A 27,257-nucleotide genomic window follows, 5' to 3' on the forward strand; every position below is an offset into this window, starting at 1 on the left:
GGAGACGCTGGGAATCATGGAGCCACCTTAGAGTCTGTCATACAAGGATATCTTTGTTGCTTCTGAGTTTTTAAATTAAAAATAACCATAAATATAATCCTTAAAACATTGTGATGTGCAACACTAAATAAGAATTAAAATCTAAACCCAGAGTACGTCTGGTGTCAAAGCTTGTGACCTTCACACTTCCCTGGACATATTTCAAATGTAGATATACACATACCATGTATATACACATACCATGGACTAGATCCAGTTCAAACTTTATTTCTAACATTTCTGAGTGAATCTCTGGAATGAAGAGTAAGAGCAAAGGCCGAGCAGTGGAGTGTTTTCTAGCTATGTATAGTGGTAGGAATATGGGCATTTCTTTGACCCTCAGTTTCAGCACAATTAAAAGAGGTTAATTTTACCGGTTATATGAATTACTTTTGCAATTATTCTGGGGACGAAAAGAGACATTGATTATTCAATAAATGTTTGCTTCTGGAATCGATGTCTCCAACATGCTTATATGAAGTAAAAGTGAAGGTGCTAAGAGAAGGGAGACGAAATCCTTGAGTAAGGTGTGTGTTTCACTGGTCCCTCACCGACTACCCTATGTTTTGATCACAAAACAAAACAAAACTTCACTACTTTCATAGGAGGAAAAATGCATTTGAGTGTTAGTACAAATGCATTTGGCTTAGTACTGATTTGAACATTTTCTATCATTTGTATTTTTAATTTTTTCCTTCCATGGTTGTTTCTGCTCTTCACCCATTTGTGTTTTTGTTCTTGGGGTTTTTTTTCTTTCTTTCTTTCTTTTTTTGAGATATCCATTGATTTGACCTTTCTCTATCCCATGCACCCAAATATTCTCATCCCCACTCTGGTCATTTATCTCCTCATTTTGTTTATGGTGTGTTGGGGTGGGAGGCGAGGTGCGGGAGTGAGAGGGCACACATACAGTTGCGTTTCATTTCAGTAGTCAATTCCATCGCTCTCCTAGAACAGCGAATACCAGGTTTGTTTTCTGTGATCAGTGTTGACTTCGGGAAACCCTTCTTGGCAAAGTTTGGTCCGCAGCGGCCGCTAGATTTATCGGCAGTCCTAGAAGCTGGTGGCCGCGCCGCTTGCTCCCGGGAGACTGGGGCGGCCCGGGCTCCTGCGCGGCGGCCGCCGCCGCCGCCCCCTCCCTCCCTCTCTGCTCTCCCCGCTGCGCCCCGGGGCGCGCGCCCGTGCCCGGCCCCCGCCCGCGCCGCCGCGCGAGCTCCGGAGTGGGCTGCGGTCACTGCGCGTCCCGGCGCGGGGCAGACGCCGGCCGGGTGGGCGGCGAGGAGTGCGCTAGCGGGACGACTGGGGCTTCGGCGCCGGCCAGCCCGGCCCAGCGCGCTCGGCTGGGAAACTTCTGTGGGCGCAAGGCCGGAGCTCTGCGCAGGGTCGGGGAAGGAAAGGTAAGGAGGAGAGCCCGGGAGCGCCTCGGCGGCCGCCTCCCAAAACCGGTCCGCACACTCGCATCTCGCGCGCTTTGGTGCAACTTCGCGGGCGCGGCTTCTATCCGGGCCCCGCCCCAGGGTGGGGGCTGCGAGGCCGCCGACCCCCGGGAGCGCCTTTGCTTCGCCGCCCTGTGCTCCGCGCTGCCTGCGCTGGCCGCACCGCCGCTCCGCTCCCGGCCCCGCTCGGGCCAGTTCGAGCCCCGGAGGCCGGGGGGCGCCGCTCGCAGCTCCGCCGGCTGGGAGTGTGCTGCTGAGGGCTCTGCGCGCACCGGCCCCTGGGAACTCGAGTCGTCCGCCCTAGAGGCGAATCTTTCCCCCAGATCTTCTGTTAGCCCCACTCTTGCCCAGGCACCTTGGAGCCCAAAGAAAAAGGCCAATTTTCGAGGGAGAAAAGCTGGTCCAAGGGGCCCTGACAGTCTTAGGTTTCATGGGGAAGTGCAGCGGTTGGGAGTTCCTTTCCCCGTCTGCTAAGGGCCTGACTAGGGTCAGTGTTTCACACTGAGTTGGGGACACGCGAAAGCTGTCTCATCAAAGGTCACGCTGACCTGTTTTTTCTCTTTGGGGATCCACCTTGGAAAAAAAAAAAAAAGAAAGGAAGGAAAGAAACAAAACCACTAAATTACCTCATCACCAAGGTCAGTTATAGAGGTAAAATACATTTTGAGGGTCTGTATTTTAGGAAAAGATTAAAGGCACAGAATCAAAATACGGTAATAGGGCTATGGCAAAACAACAACAAAAAACTGTTTTAGCCAAGGAGACATTTGCAAAACATGATAATGTTCTACATGTGAATAATAAATGGAAAAGTAGAATTAGAAGCCCACTCTTGAACATAATCCAACTTGATTTAGTAAACATCTAGAATGGGACAATCTTTCTTCCTTCCTTTTTATTCTAACTCTTCTAGTTAGGTATTTTGAATTTGCAGGCTTGGACACGGCAATCTCATTTTATGGCAGTCTTAAGAAATTATTGGTCTCGGTTCATACTAAGGTTTGGTGGTGACTCTTTTCTGTTATTTTTAATATCAGGGAGTGTTGCATGGTCATATCCCTTGTGTGACAGTACAGTAACTTGGCATTACAGTTCTTTGCGGCAAAAGAAAACCAAACGAGAAATACATGAAACAAAATATAAGCAAAACAAAAATTGGATCTCCTTCCACATTTGCAGAATGAAGAGGTCTGGCTGATCCCAGATGATTTTAAGGCTCTTTTCCTTCCCTGAAGACTGGAGAATTTAGGATACAAATACAAATTGAAATGTAGAGTAAGACATTTTCTGTCCTAAAATTTAAACCTATGAACTGGGAGACACTGGAGAGTTGAGTTTCTTTAATCTCAGCCGTGTCTCAAAATAGCTGAATCATTGTGCATCCTGTGCTTCTAAATGGTGACATTCTATGCTTATCAAATCATAATGTGCCCTGGAAAACCAAACTCCCATGCTTCTTAACCACAAGATGCCTAAGAGCATTGACCCACTAGAGCATTCACGTCTGCTTATTTTGAAATAGTCAAGATCAAGAACGGTTATGAAGTGTTGGCTGCGGTGTGTGAGTGTCAAAACACGTAAGCAACATGGCAGGCAAGAAGTTTCAAAACTGCTTTGGAAAATATCTATGATAGATTGATCTGCAAGCCTGCAAATTGCAGTTGAAATTGGCTTTTGTAATTATGGTTGTTGGTCAACTAAGATTAGGAGCTATAGAGAGTAAGTAAGAATTGACAAGAGTATACTGAATCATTTAGATTTTTTTTTTTTTTTGAGGAAACGGGGAAATGTTTCTCTATGTTATCCAAGTAGTTACAGGAAAATGTCTTTTTTTTTTTTTTAAAGATTTTATTTATTTATTCATGAGAGACAGAGAGAGAGAGGCAGAGGGAGAAGCAGGCTCCCAAGGAGCAGGGAGCCCGATGCGGGACTCGATCCCAGAACCCTGGGACCATGACCTGAGCCGAAGGCAGAGGCTTAACCATCTGAGCCACCCAGGCGCCCCAGGAAAATGTCTTAAAGTGAAAGTTATAATAGGTATTTTTATTCTTTTTGAGATTTTATTTATTTATTTGTCAGAGAGAGAGAGAGAGAGAGCACAAGCAGAGGGGACTGGCAGGCAGAGGGAGAAGCAGGCTCCCCGCTGAGCAGGGAGCCCGATGCGGGGCTCCATCCCAGGACCCAGGGATCGCAACCTGAGCCAAAGGCAGTGGCTTAATGACTGAGCCACCCAGGCGTCCCATAATAGGCATTTTTAAAAATTAAATAACCGAAAGTTGCTGACTTGAAGCCCCTATAACAATGCTGGATCGCCCTCCAACCCAAAGAATACAGGGATTGATTCACACAGACCCAAAGTGAGATCTTCTCATTTTGTTCTTCTTCATTTATATTCTTCAACAGAATAATAACCTCTGGTGACTCTTACACACAGTATGAAATTGGTTCTAGAAAGACAATCAACTGGCTGAGCCTAGGCAAGAATCTTCATTGCTCTGAGCCTCAGTTTTCACTCCAAACAATGCTGATAAAACTACTGAGGTTGTAGAGGTGTTGTGACTCCTAAATGGGTCAGTAAATGGAAGACCTGGTGCCTGGGACATAGTAAGAACACAACTAGTTGTAATTTTCCCTGTCTCCCTTAATAGGTGTTTGCTTACTAACTGAACAAACTATAGGATGAACATTAGTTACAGTTTTTGCTTTTAAATTCAAAAACTCTATGTAGCAAAATCTTGATAATTGTTGAATCTGGATAATAGGTATATGGAGATTTAATAGCTAGTATTTTCTCTATCTTTGTATGTGTTTATTAATCAGAAAAAAAAAACTAAACATGGATCTGGAAAAAACACATAAGATACATTTCTAATCTTACACTGCATTTTAAATTGCAATTTAAAAATTGTTCTATATGGGGCGCCTGGGTGGCTCAGTTGTTAAGCGTCTGCCTTCGGCTCGGGTCATGATCCCGGGGTCCTGGGATCGAGCCCCGCATCGGGCTCCCTGCTCCGCGGGAAGCCTGCTTCTCCCTCCCCCACTCCCTCTGCTTGTGTTCCCTCTGCTTGTGTTCCCTCTGTCGCTGTGTCTCTCTCTGTCAAATAAATAAATAAAATCTTTAAAAAAAAAAAAAAATTGTTCTATATGGCCTGGAAGGATAAACACAATTATATATAAGAAGTGAGTGGGGTGGGAAATGGTACTTGAGAACAGTCCATGGAGATCTTCAATTTTTGTGGAATTTTTTTTTATTATAAAAAAGATTTTTACAATGACAATGGTGTTTATTAATTCTGGTCATTGGGTTCATGGATTTTAATTCTTTGAAATTTTGTATTTAAAAATTTTCAAATTAATATAAAATCACCTTATTATTTTATAAAATTGTTATAAAGAATGCAAACAATACAGATATACACAAAGACAAAAGTAAAGTATCCCACTATCCAGAAATCATCTTTAACATTAAGTGTATAGATGGATATAGATCATGTATTAACTAATACGTATGTATTAATATGTAACATGCTACTCCGGGGACACAAATAATGTTCTAGGGTTTGTTTGTCTAATGTTTGTTTTCAATCTTTGACGGACATTCTAGAAAACAAGCTTATTTGCATTTTGCTTTATGAGACTTTAGACAGTCTCTTAAAATGTAGTATTTATTTAAAACTTTATGCAATAACTGACTTTAAATGAGTTTTAAGTAGCTTAGGTTTATTTGCATATGAGATATTTTTAGCTATTTAAAATAGATCTCATAATTTGAAAGTAAGCTTAAATTGTATCAACATTTGAATTTCACTACAATGCAAGCTCCAGGAGGGCAGGGATTTATCGAATTATTGCATATTAATTAATATTTTCCTGGCCATTTGAAAGTTGATGACACAGTCAATTATGTTATAATGTTTGTTTTGAAATTAAGCATCATGTCAATGCAATGGAAATCTTAGGGAACAACTTGAGCATAGCACAGATTTGTTGCTTGCTCGTGCATCATTTACTCAGCCAGAACACCATGTGAACACATTAAACTATAACCAGCTGACTTAAGCCATGTAGGAATACACAAAACACAAATACATGTACACCTGAAACATCTACCAGCTACCTTGGTTCACCACAGGTTATCCTGCAAGATTGTGTTCTGCTATTCTTTTGCAGTGGTGAACTTTTCTCTATAAAAACACACCCCTTCAGCATCCCAAGAATGTCTAAGCATCTTGATTCAACACGTCAAATAGTGCACACAAAAGGAAGGCTTCAATATTGAAGAGAAACTTGAAATAATCAAACATTTCAAAAGAATCAGGAGAATATGTGAATTTCCAGCAGAAACAAGGGAATAATTTACATTGCTTATCCACAGGCAGCGCTGCCAAAATAAGAGGAACATCTATGGTTGGAATACCCTCAAGTATTACAAAGTCAAGAAAAACAAGGCCAAAAGAAATACAAGAAATGGAAAGATTGTAGAACATGTGGATTGAGAACCAAACAGGAAACGGTCTCCCACAATCAAAGAGAAAGCTCCTTTGTCTGTGCAAACACCTTGAAAGGAAATCTCCATACCCTGCAGAAGTGCTCCTTTTAGCACTAGTAGTGGCTGGTTTGGTGGTTTCACATCACTGACCCTGATGTGTGGTCCACCTGGTTATTTAGCCAGAAAAAATGAAAGAGACTCTAACCAGTTAGCTAGATCACGTGAGCTTGTTACGCATGTTTGTCAGGAAGAAACATGAGAACCTGAACTAAATAAACATAGAAAGGTGAGTTCATTTGCTGCATATAAGTCACTTGGAGGAAAAGGAAGTGAAGGTGTCTACCTTTGATTCATATCAAGAAAAGACTGTTTAATGGATCCATGGGTCCAGCTTGTCTTGCATTTTTCAGCATGAATCTCTGGTGGACTTACGGCATGACATGAGAGCAGCTGCTCAAAAGTCTGCTTGTGCTTTTAACCATTTCCAGTTTAAGGAGAACTTGGAGCAGAGCATGGGGATTGTTTATTAAAAGCAATCAAATGACATGGTTGAGAAGGAGAGGTTTACTGCTGTTTCATCAAATGAAGAATTATAGGACCCTGAGTGATTCAAGACGGGACCCACCTTCCTAACCCTGTGTTGCTCAAAAAGTTGTAATTTCTTAAGACATTTAAATTCATTGAATCTAGAACTGAAGGGAGAAAACAAGAATGTTGTTGATTTGTTCCAGTAAGTCCAGATATTTAGATTCAAACTGTACATGAAGCAGTGTGTTATTATTTGCATCTGTCTGCCTGGGAGTGATTCTGGGCTCTATCATTTGTGTATCCTTAGGCAACCTAACTTCCCTATACCTCAGTTTTCTCATCTGTAAAATAGGGACAATAGAACTATATATTTCAAAAAGTTGTGAGGATTGGGGCGCCTGGGTGGCTCAGTCGTTAAGCATCTGCCTTCGGCTCAGGTCATGATCCCAGGGTCCTGGGATCGAGCCCCGCATCGGGCTCCCTGCACCGTGGGAAGCCTGCTTCTCCCTCTCCCACTCCCCCTGCTCGTGTTCCCTCTCTTGCTGCGTCTCTCTCTGTCAAATAAATAAATAAAATCTTTAAAAAAAAAAAAGTTGTGAGGATTAAATGACTTAATATTTTAAGATTCTTAGAATCATGCCTGGCACATAGTAAGTGCTCAGTAAATGTTAGATGCTGGTAGTAGTAGTGGTAGTAGCAGTAATAGTAGTAAATGAGGTTCAAGAAGATGGTGACTAGCTTTGCGTTAATTTCCCATTGCTCAACTCATCTGAATGTGGTGGAGTCCCACAACTAGAAGATTTACAGAGCTATTTGAGTTTCTGTAGTCTGTCTTTGAGTGTTAATCTCTAGATGTGTCTGAGATACCAAGTATTTGCCCTATACATATGGCTCAGCTTTACAAAGAACTAAGCGGGAAGTCCCACCCAAGGAAACTTGGTATTCCAGGCATTTTGGAGATTGTATATGGATGACATAATTATTCTGGAAATTGCCCATGTGTCCAAATGCTTAACAGTGTTGGGGCTGTCTGACTCCACTGAAGGAGAACCTGTAACAAGTTGCTGGTAACCTTAGTGAATTTACATGTAATTCCCAGGGCCTCTCTTAGTGTCTTGTTTTCCAGATACTATTCTTCAAAAGTATTACTGTTCTTAACTGGTTTTCCTGATTTAAATCTAGCAAAGATTGAGTGTCTTCTTCTCCATAGATCTGTTTTCCAACTCCATCATAAAATGTAGATTATTAAAGTCTCACGTATAGTAAGTACTCATAATTGTGTGTATTAGTTTCCTGCTGCTTTGTAACAGTACCACAGACTAGTGGCTGAAAACACCACAAATCCATCATCGCATAGTTTTTGTGGGTCAGGAGTCCAGGCACAGCTGAGCTGGATCCTCTGCCCTGGGTGTTGAGAGCCTGCTATCCAGTGTCAGCCTCACTGCACTCCCCATTTGGAGTCCAAGGACCTCTTCCAAGATTTTCAGGTGGTTGGAGGAATTCAGCTCCTTGCAGTTGTAGGACTGACATTCCCATTATCTTGGTAACTGTTAGTTGAGGACTTCTTTCAGCTCCCAGAGACTGCTGGCCATTGCTTGGCTTGTGGCCCCCATGAGCAGTTCACAACATGGCGTTTGCTCTCTTCCAGGCCAGGAGGAACACGACTCTCCAATTTTCAATCCCTCTCCAGTCCTGCAATCTTATATAGCTTAATAATCACAGGTGATTATTCCAGCACCATTTGCCATATAATGTTACCTAATCAAGAGAGTATCTGTCCCATCCCATTCACAGGTCTGCCACACTCAAGGAGAGAGGATTATTGCATGTGTGCACCAATGAGACAGGAATCCTGGGGACCATCTTACAATTCTGCTTATGTGATAAAGTGAGAAATCAGACACAGCTGCAGGTAATCAAATGGACTTGAAGACCTGAGAATCAGAGAAGTCCAGCATGGGCTGTAGGCATGTTCTCTAATTTTCTCAAGTCTCAAGAGAAGCCAAGCTCTCATTGGTATGGAAGGTCAAAGGCATATTCCAGCCCAGAAGCCTAATGGTGCATGAAGAAACTCATATATTATATGAAAACAAAGGCTGGTATAGACCCTTTGGAATCCAGAAGGCCATAATTCAATCTCCACTACAAAATTTATGAGATTATCTGTCTGGGATTTCCAGTGTATTCCATGAAGTATCATCAGAAGATGAAATGAGAAAATGAAACAATGTGATATAGTTGCTTGGGAAAGTGTAATTCTCCTAAGGCAAAAGGAAAAAGTAGTGACTTCCTTGGTAGGATAAAGAGGCCAAGAGCTATAGTGGGGTTGGCCACCTATGTAGGCAGAAACCAGATGGCGACATCTATGCCACAGATAACATCTGATGATTGTAGCATATGAATATTGTAGCCAATATCATTTACATTTATATCAACTCTCTGTTCTTAATCTTAGATAATTCTCCCATATTTATACACTTATACATTATACATATGCACTGTTTGCACAGTGTCATGCCAAGTCTTTTTCATTTCCTTTCTCTGTTACTTGAGAGGCTCTAGACTAGCACTGTCCAAGAGAAATATAATGCAAGCCACATACATAATTTTAAATTTTTTAGTAGCAACATTAAAAAAATAAGACATGGGCAAAATTAACTTTAATGTCTCATTTAACCCAGTATCTCTAAAACAATCATTTCAACATACAGTCAACATAAAAGTTATTAATGACATACTCTATCTTTGTGCTAAGTCTTTGAAATCCATGTGTATAACACATCTCAATTCAGACCAGGCACATGTGGCTAATGGCTACCATATTGGACAGCACAACTCTAGAGTTCTATCTAAGGCCTTGGATCATGGGCATTTAACTTCAACTCTCATTCTCTCTGCACTCACTTTCTAGCTAATCTTGCCAACCCCAGGCTTTCTTCAGTATTGTCCTGTGTAATAGTAACTATTAAAGATCCCTCTGTCTTGTCCCTTATCTTCTGCTGTGAACTCTGTTGCTAGACCAAGAGTATTAGGTTAATTGAGGATAAAACTGTGTTCCCCTTTCCTCTGATTTCTTTCCAAACTTTGGGATCTCTTAAAATTCCAAAGGGTCTTCAACCCTTCTTTGTTCCTCTGTCTCAATAGAGACACTTCTTCCTTTCACTTCTTCCTCATAGTATAATATATGCTTTCCTTTCTTTCTAGTCCAACATCTAAATCATTGATTCAGGTATTAGTCATATCTCACTTGGGCTTCTTACTTGTTCCAAAACTATTCTGAACACTGCATTTATACCTGAGCATTGTTATCCTTATCAGTCATTGAACATTTATTGAAGACTCACTGTGTTCTAGACAGAGGGGAATTCCATATATGTTTCCATATACACATATGTAAAATAACCAACTAATAAAGCTGACATTTATATGACTAAATATATATGACCAATGACTATATATAATATATATTACATATTACATGTGTATTATTTATGGTCAATATAACATAACATATGATGGAAGCCATGTTGACAGATAATAAAGGCCATAAAAATTCAGAGGTAGAAGGTGCAAATTCAGGCCACCCTGTTGAGGAAAGGCTGCTGCAGAATATCCACAAGCCTTGAGCCCTCTTGGAGTGATGAGTGGCAAGGAAGGAAAATGCCTCCCCACCTGAGCAAAGCATGGGAATGAGAACACACAAGGCAAAAATGTGCCTTTCCAGCTCCTTCAAAGTAAGAATTAAAATTAGATCCTTTACCCTACAGACTGTTCTGGTGTCTCTCAACCTCACCCCCTAATAGTTCTTAACCCTTGTTGCATGTCAGAACATTCCAGTGCCTGGGCCCTGCCACAGTCCATAAGTAATTAAATAAGTGGTCTCTAGAGTGGGGCCTCGATCATAAACTTGGTGTTAAGACCTGCAGTAATTCAGTTCCACTACTCAACTCTGTATTTTAACCCATGCTAGGAAAAGTCTTCTATTCCTTACCACACATAGGGTCGTGTTATTTTAGAGCCAAAAGGACTCACATTGTTTTGTCCAACACTTCCATTTTACCAATGAGGAAACAGGTCTAGTAAGATTAAAATCACACAGCTATTTAGGGGCACGGCTAAGACTAGAACCTTTGTTTTAAGTAACAGGGTGAACTGAACCAATAGACACAGAATGGAGCGTTAACACCAGCACTACCGTCCTGGGCAGACAGTGAGGGATCAAAAGCACAAGAGTAATCTGCATAGAAGGACAGCCAGTGGTCAGCCAGGAAGGAACAAAGCTGAGGTCCTGCAAACAAACAAGGATAATTCAGAAATCATGCAGGAACAACATAAAATAATGGCACTCAAACTTTAATGTGCGTAAGAATCAACTGGGAGCTTATTAGAAGGGCATCTTCCTGGGTCCCTTCCTGGCCCAGTAATTCTGGGATGGGCCCAGGGAAGGGACATTCTAACAAGCCACCCGGGTGACACTTAACGTCAGTGATTTGAGGATCCCTGCTGAGAAGCACTAAACACTTATCTGAGGCAGAAGAGTATTGTTGTCTTCCAGAGACTGGCTTCTTGGCCATTGGAAAGTAAAGACTCAAGGGTGGGTTGGTTATAGGGGTACCCCAATCAGCCATAGGAGGTCGGGACACAGGGAAGAACAACAGAGATCACCCCTGCAGGAAGGAGTAAATTTAGAATTTAAAATTTAAAGTTGGGTAGCCACCAAAAGTAACATTTGCATTTCTGTATTCAATTGTAATCCTCTGGGTGAAAGAAAGCTTTTAAAAACTAAATTCTCCAAAAGGCTCAGCTCTGTAAAATACAAGCAACAAGTACAGCGATGCTATCTCTATATTATTTTTAAATTTGCCAAGAAGTTTTAATATAGATTTCCTCATTTGAGTCTTGTAGCACCCTTTAGAGTGGACAGAATAGGTGATACTACCTCCACTTGACTGATGAATAAACATGCCTGAGTTCATCTAAGTAGCAAGGAGGAAATGAATGCCTACATTTTCTAAATCCTGGTACTGTGGGAAGCAGAATAATAAATGTGATTGAGTCTGAGCTTCAGAATCAGGCAGGACTGGGTGGAATGTTAGTCCCAAGATTAGCAATGCGACCTTGAACAATTTACTTACCTTCTCTGGGTTTCAATTTTCTCATCTGTAAGACGGAGATACAGTACCTTCTCGATGGGGTTGTTGTGAAGGTTAAGTGAGATAATTCTTGAATACGCCTGGCATCTAGGTCCTGAGTAAGTGTACCTCCTTGAGGATAAGTAGAGAAACCAGCTTTAAGTAAATGATTATTTTGCATATGGAACACATACCAAAGTTAGGATCTATTCCAATTAATGAGTAGAATATTGATGGAATTTTTATCTCCTGGGTTGCCTAGCAACCAAAACTAACGCAGTGCCACAAGCTACAAGAGTTGTTGTTTTTTAATCAGATTAAAATTCAGCTGCTCTTAAGGAGCTCAATTTCTATGAAGACAAAAGGATTCCCCTATGAATTTGGAGCTGTGCCAGACATTTAAATAAGCAGTGTCCCACCTCCTTAGTGATTTTGTACCGAAATGCCTTGGATGTTGGGATATTCCCTACCTCTTTTCCCCTGGGTGACGGAAGATGTCAGAACATCCATTAAATTGGATAGAGTAGGCCTGGAGAAGGCAGAATGCTCGTACCTGGATACCAGTGTGGTCAATCAACGTTCCGTGAGTGCCAGAAATACAAAAACAGTTGTCTTTGCCCCGTAAGAGTTTCAGGAGCTAGGAGAGGAAGTCAGTCAGTGTTGAATAATAATACAGCAAATTATTTCATGAGTGGCTTTCTAGGTCTATTTCCCTCGCTCGACGGTAAGCATTATGGCAGGTCTTAAATATTCAGTGTTAGGATTATTATTTTCCTGGCAAACCGGTCCTGACAGATTATCCCACTGTCTCCCAACACGTTCATATCCGATTCACAGCCTTGAAAAGGGGCCCTGCCTGCTGGTGAGGGCATGGCGCTGAGCGGACAGGGACTCCTACCTGGGACTTCTGCCTCACTTACCTCAAGCCAGTTACTTAGCCGATCTTGTGCCCTGCTTTTCTCATTGGTAAGCAGAGCATGATAATTTAGATTCTGCCTCCCTCGTGGCAACAAGTGTGACGTGATGAGATAATAAATGTTCAGGCTGTGAACAGATAAACGCCATTTCTGAGCTAGTCTTAATCAGTTGGTCCCAAGTCTCCATCCTATTTCATGGAGCATCCTTGTACCTGTCTTTAAATGTCCTCATTCCTCTATAACTCAGGGTCTCACAGCCTAAGGAGTAAAAAGGGGGGGACTGGGAATTATTGTGTTTATTTGCACTTAATTTTGTCTCCATCATTTGTATCTCCGTGTGCTAATTTCTCTGGCGGGGAAGATGTGCTTTCCTGCCAGAGAAATCCATCGTGCCACTTTGGCATCTCAACATTTATTTACCCAAAAACATGACTTAAGGCCTCCAGGCTTTTCAAGCAGGCAGCTGGTTGATGAATCATGTTCAGTCGTGGAGTGCTGCTGGCCCATATCAGAGGAACACTCATGCCTGTCACCTGCCCCTGTCAGTTCTTTCTCTTCTAATAAAATACATCTGTTTTGGTGACTGAATAAAAACACACCGAGGGAAGAAAGGCTGAGTGTGGAGTAATTTAATCAGGGCAAGTCAGCACTCTGTGTTGCTGTGTTGAGTGCTACAGTAGTATCAAGGATAGGAAGATGATTTGGTAGCAGCTTCTTGAAACAGAAGCCGCCAGAAAGGGCTGGAAGCGCAGTTCTTCTGATGATCATAATGGGTCACCCTCCAGAATGCAAGTGGCCCAACCTATCCCCTAAGTCCGGATCGTCAGGGGACAAGATTCCCAGAAGCTCCCTTCTGCATTGCCACAAGGTTTTACATGGCCTTTCTCTGTTAGCATCATTTTAACATTTTGTTGAGGATTATAAATTTTTAAGGAAGGTCAAACCAAAGTTCAGAGCTCTGGCAGCAGCGCTTTTTAATATTGGCTTTAGTGGCTGTGTTAGGTATCCTGAGGAACTGATTAATTTAAAATACCCTAGTTTTAAAAGTAAAACAGCAGGGAGACTGACATTTGCAGTCTGGTATTCTGCAGTTCTCACTACTCATTGTATTTAAAAAATTTTTTTTTCTTTGTTGTGAATATCCAGTAGTATATAATTTTGTGTTGCATTTAAAGAGGAGAAAGTAAACACGTTCGGGGTGCGGGTCTGCCCCGAATCGCATCATCTCACATGAGCGATGGGGGGAGGCAGGATTTAGGGGGCATGGGATGTTTAAAGTACATTTGAAAGTAGCTTAAGTACAAATAGCAATATAAGTTATAGGTCTGTGGTTTGTTTTTTGTTTTCTTTTTTTAATGATTCACCTGCTGATGCTCTTAAAGTCCTTACTTGCTGAGGAAGGAATCACTATCCAGGATGAAGAATCAGGAACTCCAACAACGGTGGCTCCTTTATTTCCATTTCTAATTCTGTTGGTGATTATACTGTTCCCTTTTTTACTTCAGCTAAGTCATTTTCACTTCTCTGTGTGTATTTTTTTTTTTTCTATGAGACAAGATCTGTGATACCCGATATTTTATTAACAGGTGTTCTGAAATGATCTATCTCAAAAATAAAAACACTAAATATAGCAGTTAAGTTCAAGGCTTCTGAATGTTGTTATGGTTTAAAAATCCAATCCAATGAATGCTTCACATTGAAACTATTTCTTGTTAAGAAACCTGGGAATAAATGATATATATCCTACAGCTCTATCATCCTGGTTAAATCTCTCCTGACTCAGATCACACATTAGCATCTTTACCATATGGCTCAAAGGGTAGGGAATATATGTGCAGAGGAACAAATCGGTAACATTTTTTGACCATCTGGTAAATAAATGTGTAAGTAGCAGGAATTTTAATATTATTTGTTTAGTTATATGGGTACAGATTTAACTTGAAATAGCCTCTAATACAGTAAGGTAGATCTGAATTTATATTTCTCAAATAATTTTGATCTAATTCATGAAACATACTCATAGTCTACTCTGTGCTTTTAAAATCTGACTCCTAAGTATGTGTTTCTCATGTTTATTGTTTTATTAGGGCTCCTTAGAGTGCCTAATTTAAAATCTCTTTCCTGAGAAGCCACATGATTGGAGCCAGCATAGAGGCTTCCCTGCAGAAGTTCTGCTCTACCCCGACCACTGTGTGACCAGGGATAAATTAGCTGGCCTCTCTAAGCCTCGGATTTTTCATCTGTAAGAGTGAATAGCACTGTCAAACAGTATCTCCCAGAGGGTGGGAGATCTCAGAATCTTGGGGGGGATTGTCAAGACACCCAACACATAGGCCCGACCCCACCCTCAGAGATTCTGACTCAGTATGTCTGCACACAGCTTCTGAATCTGCATTTTTAGTCACTGTCCCAAGAGATTCTGAGGTACACCAAGCTATTGTTATGAAGATGAGTTGATAGCACCTAGCTTTCTAGCAGAATATGTAGTTAGCTAATTCTAACAAATGCTAAAATTTCGGTAAATAATTTATTATTATTATTAAGCATAACCCTAAAAATAGACATCTTCTATCCTAGAAACTTAACAGCATTTGTGCCCTCGCTGTATTATTCCTTATAACTAATGCAAATATATAATTATGTCAAGATAAAATTTTTAAAAATATTCTAACTTCATAGAAAATAGCATATCAACTTGAATAGTAATGCTGGTGATTCATTTAAATATACCTCTCAGTTTTCCTTCTTTAATTAGATCCTTCTTTTTTTTCTTGTCCAGGAAACCACAAAATATTTGTGGACTAGATCTGAATCAGGAGCCCAGATGTACTTAAAGAAGCTAGCATGGGATTTTTAGTTTTTCAAGATCTATACACACAAAACCCTTAATCACTACAACCCCAGTGTCCGGGCTGTCTCTGGTTTTATAAAGACATAGTGAAACTCTGAGGATGGAAAAGCAAAGGACTTAATTACTTGCTTCAATATCATCGAATGTCAACTGAAAAGTGAACCAGACAGAAGTACAGCCATGGAGAGAAATTCAAGTCTATGGAAGAACCTGATAGATGAACACCCAGTCTGTACCACCTGGAAGCAAGAGGCCGAAGGAGCCATTTATCATCTTGCCAGTATTTTATTTGTAGTAGGTTTCATGGGCGGCAGTGGATTCTTCGGGCTCCTTTACGTCTTCAGTTTGCTGGGGTTGGGTTTTCTCTGCTCTGCTGTCTGGGCTTGGGTAGATGTCTGTGCAGCTGACATATATTCCTGGAATTTTGTACTGTTTGTCATCTGCTTCATGCAATTTGTTCACATTGCATATCAAGTTCGCAGCATAACTTTTTCCCGAGAATTCCAGCTATTGTACAGCTCCCTTTTCCAGCCTCTGGGGACCTCTTTGCCCGTCTTCAGAACAATTGCTCTGAGCTCTGAAGTGGTTACTTTGGAAAAGGAACACTGTTATGCCATGCAGGGGAAAACCTCCATTGATAAACTCTCCCTGCTTGTTTCGGGAAGGTTTGTACTCTTGGTGCTTGCTCTATATTAGTTATTTCCTTTGTATTAGTTACTAGCTGGTGTTTCTTTCTGCTACACTTTTCCATCTCAGCATAGCACAGTCCTGGGCGGTTTTTAGCACCGTGAGGCATGAGAAACCCCTTGACATGTACGTGAGTCATGGACATAGGCGTTTAGAGTACATGCTATTATTTACCTGAAGCAGGATATAATCGAGAGCCTTAATATTTCTTCTTAGAAATCAAATGTACAAATGGGTTTGTCTGGATATGCTATTTGTTTCCAGGCTAATCACTGAGAGTCAAGAAGAGGATGATGCCAGCTTGAATTAGTAGAATACTTATGTTGGCATGCAAAGTACTTTAAATAGACTGTGATAGGGCATTCTTTTAAGTAATAGAGAACATTTAAGTTTTATAATGATCAATTTTCTTCAGTAAATTCTAGAATTGCCCACTTGCTAGAAGCAGAGGGTTCACCATATATGATTTTTATATCTATCTTTGTATGTATATAAAGTTTGAAAACAGAAAGTTTGGGGAAACTTTAATGGAAACAATAGTGTGATTATTCATGCCTTTAAAAAGTTTAAATATTAGTCTACAGAGGTATTTACAGTGCCACTCCTTTATGTTCTTCAGTGTTTTCCTACTTAATTTAAAATCCAACTGCGTGCATTGGAACTTTGTCTTCAAGTATAATATATACACACAAATGGGCACATACCATCAATGTATACCTTGATGCATCGTCTGATGAATTTCACCCAATATTCCAGAATCCTAACTGTGTGAGGAACATCAGTACATGAATCTTAGAGGAGATTTTGTCACTTACTGTAATGCATGAATTTAATATTTCATCCTACAAAATTTTAAAAGCCATAAAGACCACTGGAGATCTGAAATACTGCTCCTTCCCCCTTGCCTCCAATTATGGGCTTGCTTTCTCCTTCTCTCATGAATGATGTTCTTTGTTTTGGGTAGGATCAGAGTGACGGTTGATGGCGAATTTCTGCATTACATTTTCCCCTTCCAGTTCCTGGACTCTCCGGAATGGGACTCACTGAGACCCACAGAGGAAGGCATTTTTCAGGTAAGGGGTAACTAGACCACAGAGTGAACACCACCTCTTCCAAACAGACAGACGTTTGTTTAAAAACAGGCTATGGTGAGCGCTGTGAATTGTGTAAGACTGATGAATCACAGACCTGTACTCCTGAAACAAATAATACATTTTATGTTAATTAAAAATATATATATTATAATAAAAAATAAAATAAAAATAAAAATAAGCAAACAAAACAGCAGATGACAGAGCAATAATTTATATTCAACTTTGGAATGTACTTTGCAGCATGTGTGACTTCGCAGCCCTGTTTGACTCTTCCTGATTACTGTCACTGTGTAGGTCCAGCGACAAGAAAAGGGATGGGCCTTGTATATGACAGAAAGGAGTCCATGATAGATGCTCTTAAATTTTCCTTTGCTTAGCTGCATATATGGAGATTAAAATATAATTAATTGAGATTTGACTATAAACTAAACACTGCCACTGACATGGTGGAGAAAAACACCAAGAATTTAAAAGCCTGCCCTTATTACAAAATGAGGGATTCCTAAAATTTAAAATGCTAATAGATTTTAGTTGTTTTCTAGCAAAAAAAAAAAAATGCTAAACTTCCTGTCACTACTCTGCTGCTGTGTCTGATAATTTCGAAAGATAATCACTTCAGTGGATTCTATTATGGTATTTTGTTTTCCTACAATTCATACATGTAACATTCATGTGTGTATGCAAATACAAATTCATATACGTATGCAGAATAGGTAAATAAATTCTATTTTGTGCTACAGAAACAATTAGAGTTAAATGTCTGTAGTCTTCGGGACTGACTTGGAACTACTTCTCTAACATTAGCCAACTTTATTATTTTTAGTATCAAGTAGCTCTCACTTCAGTAAAGGTAAAATATAGATACCCAGATTTTGAAAAGAGAGAAATTGGAAATGGACACAGTGTTGTGATTGTTCATGTTATAAATTATATATGTAGCAAGACATTTTGTAGTTTCTCCCCGTTTTTACAATATATTGTGAGTCAGTGAGCTTTTTTAACCTAAGAAAGCAGCAAGTAAAATTCATTTAAAATTGGGGCCAAAAAAAAAAAAAAAAGGCAGAATTTTTCTTGCTTCCTAATCTTTGTTTTTTTATGTGGCCTTTTTTTTTTTTTTTTTTTTTTAGGTAACCCTCACAGCAGAAACTGATTGTCGATATGTGTCTTGGAGGAGAAAGAAATTGTATTTGCTCTTCGCTCAGCATCGTTACATCTCCCGCCTGTTTTCAGTTTTAATTGGCAGTGACATTGCAGATAAACTCTATGCCTTGAATGACAGAGTATATACAGGAAAAACATATCACTACGATATTCGGTTACCCAACTTCTATCAAATGTCAAGTCCAAAAATACGCAAATCACCCCTGACAGAACATTTCCGGAATTCCAGGCGGTATTGTGATAAATGACATCGAAGTCGGAAGTTTTATAATTATAGAAAAGACCCTCTTCATCATTCCCCAAATGAAACACAGAAAATCGTGCTCACTAACATTTTTACAAATCAAACTCACAGGCAAGATGCCACTGTCAGCTGTTTTACTCATCTCAACTTCTGCATCATGAATAAAGTTTACAAATTTCTCTGTACTTCTTATTGGAACAAGTGGGGAGGCGGAGAATGAACTGTGGGCAATTTCTCCTTTTCTGTGTCAGAACTGGGAGAATGAAATTTTGTGTTCTCAAATATTTCCTCAGATTTATTCAAATCTGCTATCTTGCCCTATTGAGTTAGGCTTTGCTTCTCAAGAAGCAGCCAGAAAGTACTCTCAGCATGAGAGTGGGTTGTGACTGTCCACATCAGTGTTCCCAGAAGTCACTTTTTGCCACAACCTCTGATGAAAGCAAGGTGGATTATTGTGGTGGGCAGCGATTATTTATTTTAAATGTGAAGTTATTTAATATGACGAGACAGTAGAATACATGCAAGAGATGATAATATGTCCATCTTGAAGGCTAGCAACAAATAATTTATCAGCTCAGTCTTTCAGTAACATTTGAAAAGAGGCATTTTGTGGAAGACAAAGATGCATACTAATTACAGAGTAAAAAGAATACCCAGGAACAAATAGTAAAAGCGTTGCACAGTATTTCAGTCTCACATGGTTAGCCAAAAGGGCAAGTGTGAATGGTCTGACTGGACAGCAAGGGACTCATAGCCAAAGCTCTACTCACCACACAAACGTGGGAGTCCCTTCGACGTTGTAAAGAAGAGCTAACAGATCCTCCATCTGATCCCTATCTTCAGAAACCTGGTTCTTTCTCTGGAGATCACCAGCCAACCATGTTCTTTGGTAGAAAGATAAGTCATCGTGCATTTAACAAATATGTATTGAGCTCCTACTGTGGCTCCAGGTGCTGACCTGAGCACTAGCGATACACCCGGTAACAGATTCCATCCCTCATAGCACTTACATTCTGGCGTGAGAGAGGCCGATAATAAAATAAAACAGAAAAACCTGGAGTTGGAAAGAGTGTCACCATGGAGAGAGAGAAATAAGGGACAGTGGGTAGGATGGGGCATTGTCATTTTAATAGAATGGTCAAAGAAGGCCTGAATGAGAAGGTAATGTTGAACAGAGACTGAGGGAAGCAAAGGAACAATCCATGCAGACACTTGGGGAATGAGGAATCTGGGGGAGTAGAGAGAAAAGCAAATGAGAAGGCCTGAAGACATGCACAGGAACAGAGAAGGCAGCACGGCTACAACAGAATGAGCACTGGTGAGAGAAGGCAAAGAGAATTTGGGGCAGATCGGGTGGGGCCTAATAAGTCATGGTGAGGACTTTGACTTTTACTCTGAGAGTGACCAGAAGCCACCGGGGAATTTTAAATAGAAGGGTGGTGTGATCTACCTTATTTAATAAATTCAACAGAATCACACTGGCCAGCCCAGTGAGAATGGACTGGTGGGGGAGGGGAACAAGAGTGTACTTGGAAAGCAGGATCAGGGTTAAGTGTGAGATGTCTACCAGACACAAGTAGAATAAATGGTTGGATGCGTCTAGAGTTCAAGAGAAAGGTCTGGGCTAGAGAGAAAGATTTGAGAGTATGTTGCCTACGGATAATATTTAAAGCCATGAGACTTAACTACACGCAGTAAGTGTAGATTCAGAAGAAAAATTGTTGGGAGGACCTTTCCTTGGAGCACTCCATTGTTAAGGGGACAGGGAGATGGAGAAGAGTCAGCAAAGGACAAGAGAAGGAGCAGCTAGTGAGGTAGGAAGAAAACCAGAAGCGTCATGTCCTGGAAGCCAAGTGAAGAAAGTGTTCAAGGAGAAAGGAGTGATGAACTGTCTCAAATGTGGCCAACAGGTCAGGTGCTGTGAAGTCTCAGAATAAACCATGGGGTTGAGCAGCATGGAGGTCACTGGTGAACATGACAGGAACAGTTTTAGTGCAGTGATTGGGAACAAACACTGGACTAAAGTAGGCTGAGGGGAAATGAAAGGCAAGAAATTGGAAAAGCAAGTACAAGTAAGCTTTTCAAGGAGTTTTGATGTGAAGGGAAATAGAAATGAACAGTAGCCTGAGCAGGAAGTGGGGTCGAGAGAAGATGATTTCCATTGTTGTATGTAAGGTAAGAGAAAGAATGGCATATTTGTATGCTGATGGGAATGAGCCACAAGAGAGGGGTGAATTGCTGGAGGGATGCCCTTGAGCAGGTGAGTGATGATGGCATCCAGTGACCTTAAGCAGGAACACGGACAATCAGTCATGAGGAAGGAGGGCGGGCAGAAAGTACGAGGGAGCGCAGTTGCTGGCAAATGAGAGATGTACTGAGAGCTCGTGGACGTTCTCTCATTATTACTTCTGTTTCTCAGTGACCAGGAAACCAAGTGAGGAAGAAGGGTGGGGGAAGAAGCTTTGGGGTTATGGAAGGTACATTATCTTTCTGTACATTAGCATCTGCTGTAAGTGGGACAGTGTGACAAGGTCTGATCATTAGTCTGGATGAGCTATTGAACTCATCAAGTTCAGCGTGAACTAGAGGAATAGTTGGAGGGGTTATCCCCCAGCCCCACGTGGCTATCGTGGGCATCCATGACACAAGCAGACACAATGGCAGCACTCTGCTCGGTACAACTGAAGGCCTTCCAGTATTAAAGCACACAGCATCCTAAGGAGAATCCACACCTTAAGTTGGTACCAGCTAATAATGTCACATTATTTCAAGTATTTCTAACCATGAAAATCAACTGAGAACAAACCACATAGAAATGGGATGTAGATTTTTGGTTTAAATCATGTTGGCAGAGGGAGCAGAAGAATTAACGTACAATTTTTCCAGAAATCTAACCATTTTTAGGATGAAGGGGAAAGAGTACAAACAGAACAGGCTAAAGGGATATTGAAAGAGGAGGTATGGAGTTGAACCTCACCATCTTCACACTTGTGGGTAGGGCTAGCACCAGCCCTCCTCAGTAGAACAGATACACGATTATCCAACACCTTGGTTTGCACCCAGGTGTTCTCACTTCAACAACAATAACAAAATAACAAAATCCCTCTACTAACCTCTATGTACATACCCTGTATGTTTGGTTTGAAATGTCCAGCAAACCACATTTTGTTCTCTCAAAATACTCTGATCGAGACAGAAAGAAGAAACCACAGATATCCAAATAAAAAGTACCCCTGAAGCACAATATCACAGTGCCCTTAAAATTTAATTTCTATTAAAAATTGGGCTCATTTTCATCTCAGCCTAATTGTTTCCAGCCCTAAATCCCTTTGATTCATTTATCACTGGTAAAAGGGCAATAAGATGAGGAACTGGTTGTTTTCTTGTGTTAAAAATGCTTTATGGCTTTGTACACAAGATCTGTATATGCATAAATAAGTAAAGCACCTTGTTCAGAAAGTATAAAGAATTTTAAGACGGAGAAAGTAGAGCACTGAACCAAATGCATGGCTTTTGTAAGCCTGAGGCCCTTTGCCTGCCCATGAAGCTGATCCTAGTCAAGAGTTATCCCTGTGACTTAAAAGAATTGGGGTGATTGTAATTTTCTGTCCTAAATTTTGTGGTCAGGAATGATCCTGAGAAGCAGCCTGAGGGGGAAAAGAAGTGGCTTAAAACGAGCCCATAAACACACCCCGGTCACCTAGTCAAGTTCCTAGAGGCTGCTGGCCCCATTTGCACAGCCTTCACTGCAATTGGAAATCTGGAGGCTTCCCATTCGCCTCAGGAGCTCGTCCTTTGAACTTGATTTGACCTCCATACAAAGCGCCAGTATGATTTGCTCTGGACTCTGCACCTCTAGGAACTCATGGTGCTGAAATTAATCCACCATAAAGAATAGCATGATGCTCTCTCAGCACTTACGGGTTGAGGAATTTTCTCTCCCCTTCAGCAAAGGAGCAGAAGGCAATTCAGTTGCTCTCTGCTCATCTGGATAAGCTTTGGATGTCATTTTGTTGCATTGCACGGAAGCAGAAGGACAGAATTGATTTGACAGAGCAGTTACTAAGTGAAATCCCCCAACCTAGCTGGCAAGAGCCGTAAGAGAAACATACTAAGCAGACAATACAAATTATAAGAGCAATACATTATACATCATGTACTTGAAACTCCTGGTTTAACCAAGGACATAAATATACATGTGGCATTGGATTGCACTAACTGGGTTCCACATTGCTATATGACACATGGTTATAGAAGAAATTAACCTTCAGAAATGGTGTTCCCAAATTAATATTTTTTAGCAAATGACAGCTTACTAAACTGTGGGCCATCAGTGGGCCAATTCCTTTATTTTTCTTCCTTCTACCAAAATTTAATACCTCCATATCAATAAAAAATACGAATAAATAGCAGTATCATATAGACTTATTATAATAAAATATAAGTTCAATTTGATAGAACTGTGTATTATTTCAAGTTCAAAAATCTTACAATAATGAAAAGATGTTGCAATACTGAAATATTACTTTAGCACTTAGTCATCTCACTATGAGTGTTAACATCATTTTAATGCTGGATTGTACATTTGCATGTAACATCAGCATGGTTTCAACATAATTTGAAGTTTTATTATTATGCTAAATTTGACTAGTTTTAAAACCTGCTAGCTATTAAAGATTGACAGGGAACTTTTTTCCCCCTGAAGAACTGATCATTTGTGTCTTGAACTATCATTTTTCCCTTTACTCTATTTCAATTCAAGGCTTAGTGATCTTAATAAATATAATTTTATTTTATTTATAGGATTCCAAAACTATTTGTTTTTACATACTTTTATAGTAGGATTGTAGCCCCACTTGATATAACATGAGATGCTTTGAGTCATCTAACTTGTGATTACCACGCTTACTAAATATAAAATTATCTTCCAGGGGCGCCTGGGTTGCTCAGTCGTTAAGCGTCTGCCTTCGGCTCAGGTCATGATCCCGGGGTCCTGGGATCGAGCCCCGCATCGGGCTCTCTGCTCCGCGGGAAGCCTGCTTCTCCCTCTCTCACTTCCCCTGCTTGTGTTCCCTCTCTCACTGTGTCTCTCTCTGTCAAATAAATAAATAAAATTTAAAAAAAAATTATCTTCCAAATTATAGAATTACAAAACAGTATCTTACATCTATTTAATACTTTATAGTTTAAAAAGCATGCCCACATATTATTTCATTTGCTTTTTTCTTGAAAGAATCCCACTTTATGGATAAAGGTTAGAGAGGCTGAATCACAGTAAGTGGTGACACTCAACTTAAGCCAGTTCTTCCAAATCAGCCAGTGTGCTTGTGTTTTGCCCGCTACACAGACCATGGTGCTGAGTAACTTGAAGGGAACTAAAACTGGAGGAGATTATGCTAAGTGAAATAAGTCAAGCAGAGAAAGTCAATTATCATATGGTTTCACCTATTTGTGGAACATAAGGAATAGCATGGAGGACATTAGGAGAAGGAAGGGATAAATGAAGGGGGGGAAATTGGAGGGAGAGATGAACCATGAGAGACCATGGACCTGAGAAACAAACAGGGTTTTAGAGGGGAGGGGGCACGGGGGATTGGTTCCAAGATACAAAAGATATCTTTGGTGCAGTGTAAGTGGACATTTGTGAAGAACAAGGTATTACTATGGGATAGAAATTGGTTCATCTGAGATCAAAGTTTAGCCAATATATGAGCACAATATTTTTCTGAGAAAAGGAATTTCTTTTCAAACTCCCCTACTAGTCTATATCTGTTTGGGAACAGTGCCTGGCACATGGTAGCTGCTTTGTAAATATTTGTTGAGTCTAAGGAAAGTAATTGCATCTGTTCTTGAATCCATATCTGAATTTTAACACTGATTCCCCCTCCCAATTGGACTTCGATCGTGCAGTGCCATCGGTAGTTTTCTCATGGAATAAAATTAAAGGCCTGTAATAATATCATTTTTTTCTACATATCTTTTTTTTTCTGCATGATACAGAACTATTCTATCTTTAAGTGACTTCAAAGCCACATTTTTCTTACTGATATTGTTGAACTGAGTTTAAGCAACACTTGTCCAGAGTGCACAGTTATTAATTTTCAGGTTCCAAGATCATTCTCTGGGTTTGAAAATCTGCAAGCTGATTTAGCTTAATGCCTCTTTGTGTTGGAAACTTGCGATGGATTATTGTGTCCCCTGAGAGTAATTCTATTTTAAATGATAAATAATATAACAGTTTTTGTATTTCATGTTTCTCAGAAACATAGTTTGTAGAGTGTCTAACCTCACCTAAAGCCAGATTCCATACTTTTATTCTAATTATATTTTTACTGAGCAAAAACCATTAAGTAGTCATTAAATTTATTTTTGAGAAAAAGGAATAAAACGTGCAGGAGATATGAAATGGGAAAACAGTGGTCAGACATGTGCAAAACACACCTTTTTAGAACCTGTTATTGATCTCATCCTGTTCTTATACCCTCTTCCCCGTGGTGGCAGAAAATACTTGATCCTGACACTTAAAAGTAGTTTCTTCCCCTGTTAAACAGTCATTTTAAATAATTCTGTCAGTGTTTCTGCTTCTCTCCTTGCTCTAGGTGCAGAGGCAAGTTTACAGGGCCTCATGGAAAAGCAGGAGCGGTGTTTTGGCCTCTCTCTGTCCTGAGTCCTCCCTGGATGCACTGCAATGTTGCTTGGCCCCTTGGTGTCTGGGGTGCTGGGCTGATGGCCCCAAGAGTGTGGCTGGTCCCACCCATGCCTCTGACGTTGAGGTCTCTGCCTTCTTCCTCCATTGCACCCTGACCCCAGGCATTTCTCACCATCAGACCACTCAATGTTTCTAAATGAATGAATGAATGAATACATCTCAGGCTTAAACCATCGTCTCTTCTCCTCCTTCCAAACCTATCTTTTCCAACTTGTTCCTGTTCATCACAAATCAGCTAGATGGGAAGAGGGAGGAGAGGTAGGTGGGAGGGATGAGGCTGGGCAGGGGAGTGAGCTGTCACTACTATGATGGAGAGGTCACCATAATTCTAATAAAGTGATCTAATCTAGTAGAACATTAAGTATCATTTTGTTGTTATTTATTCCTTTTATTAGAAAAATAATGTGATCATATTATAAGTAAGTTGGAATAAAGTAAATAATAAAGACAATAATTCCACTACTCCAACCTGACTTCTATTAACATGTCGGTATATATTTCTTCTGTTATTTTCCCCATTCATAATAACTTAGGCTGTAAAACAAATTTTAAAATATTTAGCATTTCTTCTATTGGAGAATAATAGTACTTGAAACAAATGCACTCGATTATTCCATCAACTAATATTTACTGAGTTCCAAATATATGCAAATCACATGCTAAGTACCATGGAGATATGAAAGATAATTCAAACACACTTCCTACCCCCCAGAAACTTACCACCTAAAAGGAGAAATAGACTTGTACATAAATATGCAAAAGCTAGCAAGTGATAAGAGCCATAACAGAGTTAGAGACTAACTGCTCGGGAGAAGCACATTTCTGTAATTTCACTTTGAAACATGTGGGAATCACACCAATACATAAACCATTAATAATGTAAGTACTAAATGCCAAGGCATTTTTAATGATTTCATCTTATGATGGTCATTAATAGCAATATTTTCTACTAGATTTTTTTGCTATTCAACATACATTTTCTAGGTACCGAAGTTTTATTTATTCATTAGAACAGTCACATGAAGTCATCTGTGAGATTTCCCGACTCACTTTGGAATGCTTTGTTGCTTTTAGATGCCATTTTCTGAGCTTATAATATATTCATTACACTTTTCTTCAGATAACTTGATGTAGTTGATGTAAAAAATACTAAGAAATCCCTAAGTTGTGGTGGGCAGTACAACTGAGTACGAAGAGTTTTGTACATGGCATGGAAGCCAAACTGGTGTTCTGTCCGAACATACGCTTTCCCAAAGTATTTCTATTCTTCCCAGACTTTAGAGACTCAATGACTCTAAAATCCATACCTTGTCAAATCACGACCTTGTTCTCCTAGGAAAGTGTGTGACAGTCTCGGTGGTTTTCCAAACCAAATACCATCAACCATTTTGTGTGGTTCTAGATTGTACCGAATACCTTTGATTTGGACTAAAAAAATATTTCATCTTGTTTACCAGTTTTTATGCCAAATGATAAAACTGCTGGTGGCAGGCTCATACATATTTTATTAGGTTTTATATATGCATTAAGCTCAGGAGGTGTCTTATTTTCATGAATTTATTACAACAATTTAAGTAGTAGTAATAATAATAATTTGCATTTAAATAATTCTTTTCTCCTGAGAACTCTGAGTGCTTTTGCACATCAATTAATGCCTGATGGCAGTGTCATTATTCCCAACTTTATTTTATTATTCCATCTTTATAATGTGTTGCTCTGGGTTTTTGTTTCTAGCTGATGTCAATTACCGGGCTGGCTATTATCAGACCTCACATTTACCTCCAAGACCAGCCCTTTTTGAGGATTAATTACATAACAGAATGATTCTGCTCAGTAGAAACTCTATGAAGTTCTGCTTTCTCCAGATACAGATTACAAATCACCCCATGGCTTCACTGTCCATCAAAATCTTATCTATACCATAGACGACATGTTACCAAGAATTGCCAAAAGTTATTTTCCTATCATTC

At 40.1% G+C, this 27,257-nt stretch overlaps 1 protein-coding gene across 1 annotated transcript; it reads left to right on the forward strand.

Annotated features, from left to right (window-relative positions):
- The first annotated feature begins 1,242 nt into the window (after positions 1–1,242).
- On the forward strand, positions 1,243–18,761 carry POPDC3 (popeye domain containing 3). The gene is made up of 4 exons (XM_021693456.1): positions 1,243–1,436; positions 15,321–16,057; positions 17,044–17,152; positions 18,301–18,761. Exons 2-4 carry the CDS (start codon positions 15,573–15,575, stop codon positions 18,580–18,582), a joined length of 876 nt encoding a protein of 291 aa, XP_021549131.1. The 5' UTR covers positions 1,243–1,436; positions 15,321–15,572; the 3' UTR covers positions 18,583–18,761.
- Positions 18,762–27,257: the final 8,496 nt, after the last annotated feature.

This window comes from Neomonachus schauinslandi, chromosome 8 (genome assembly GCF_002201575.2).
Source record: "Neomonachus schauinslandi chromosome 8, ASM220157v2, whole genome shotgun sequence".
Taxonomy (NCBI): Eukaryota; Metazoa; Chordata; class Mammalia; order Carnivora; family Phocidae; genus Neomonachus; species Neomonachus schauinslandi.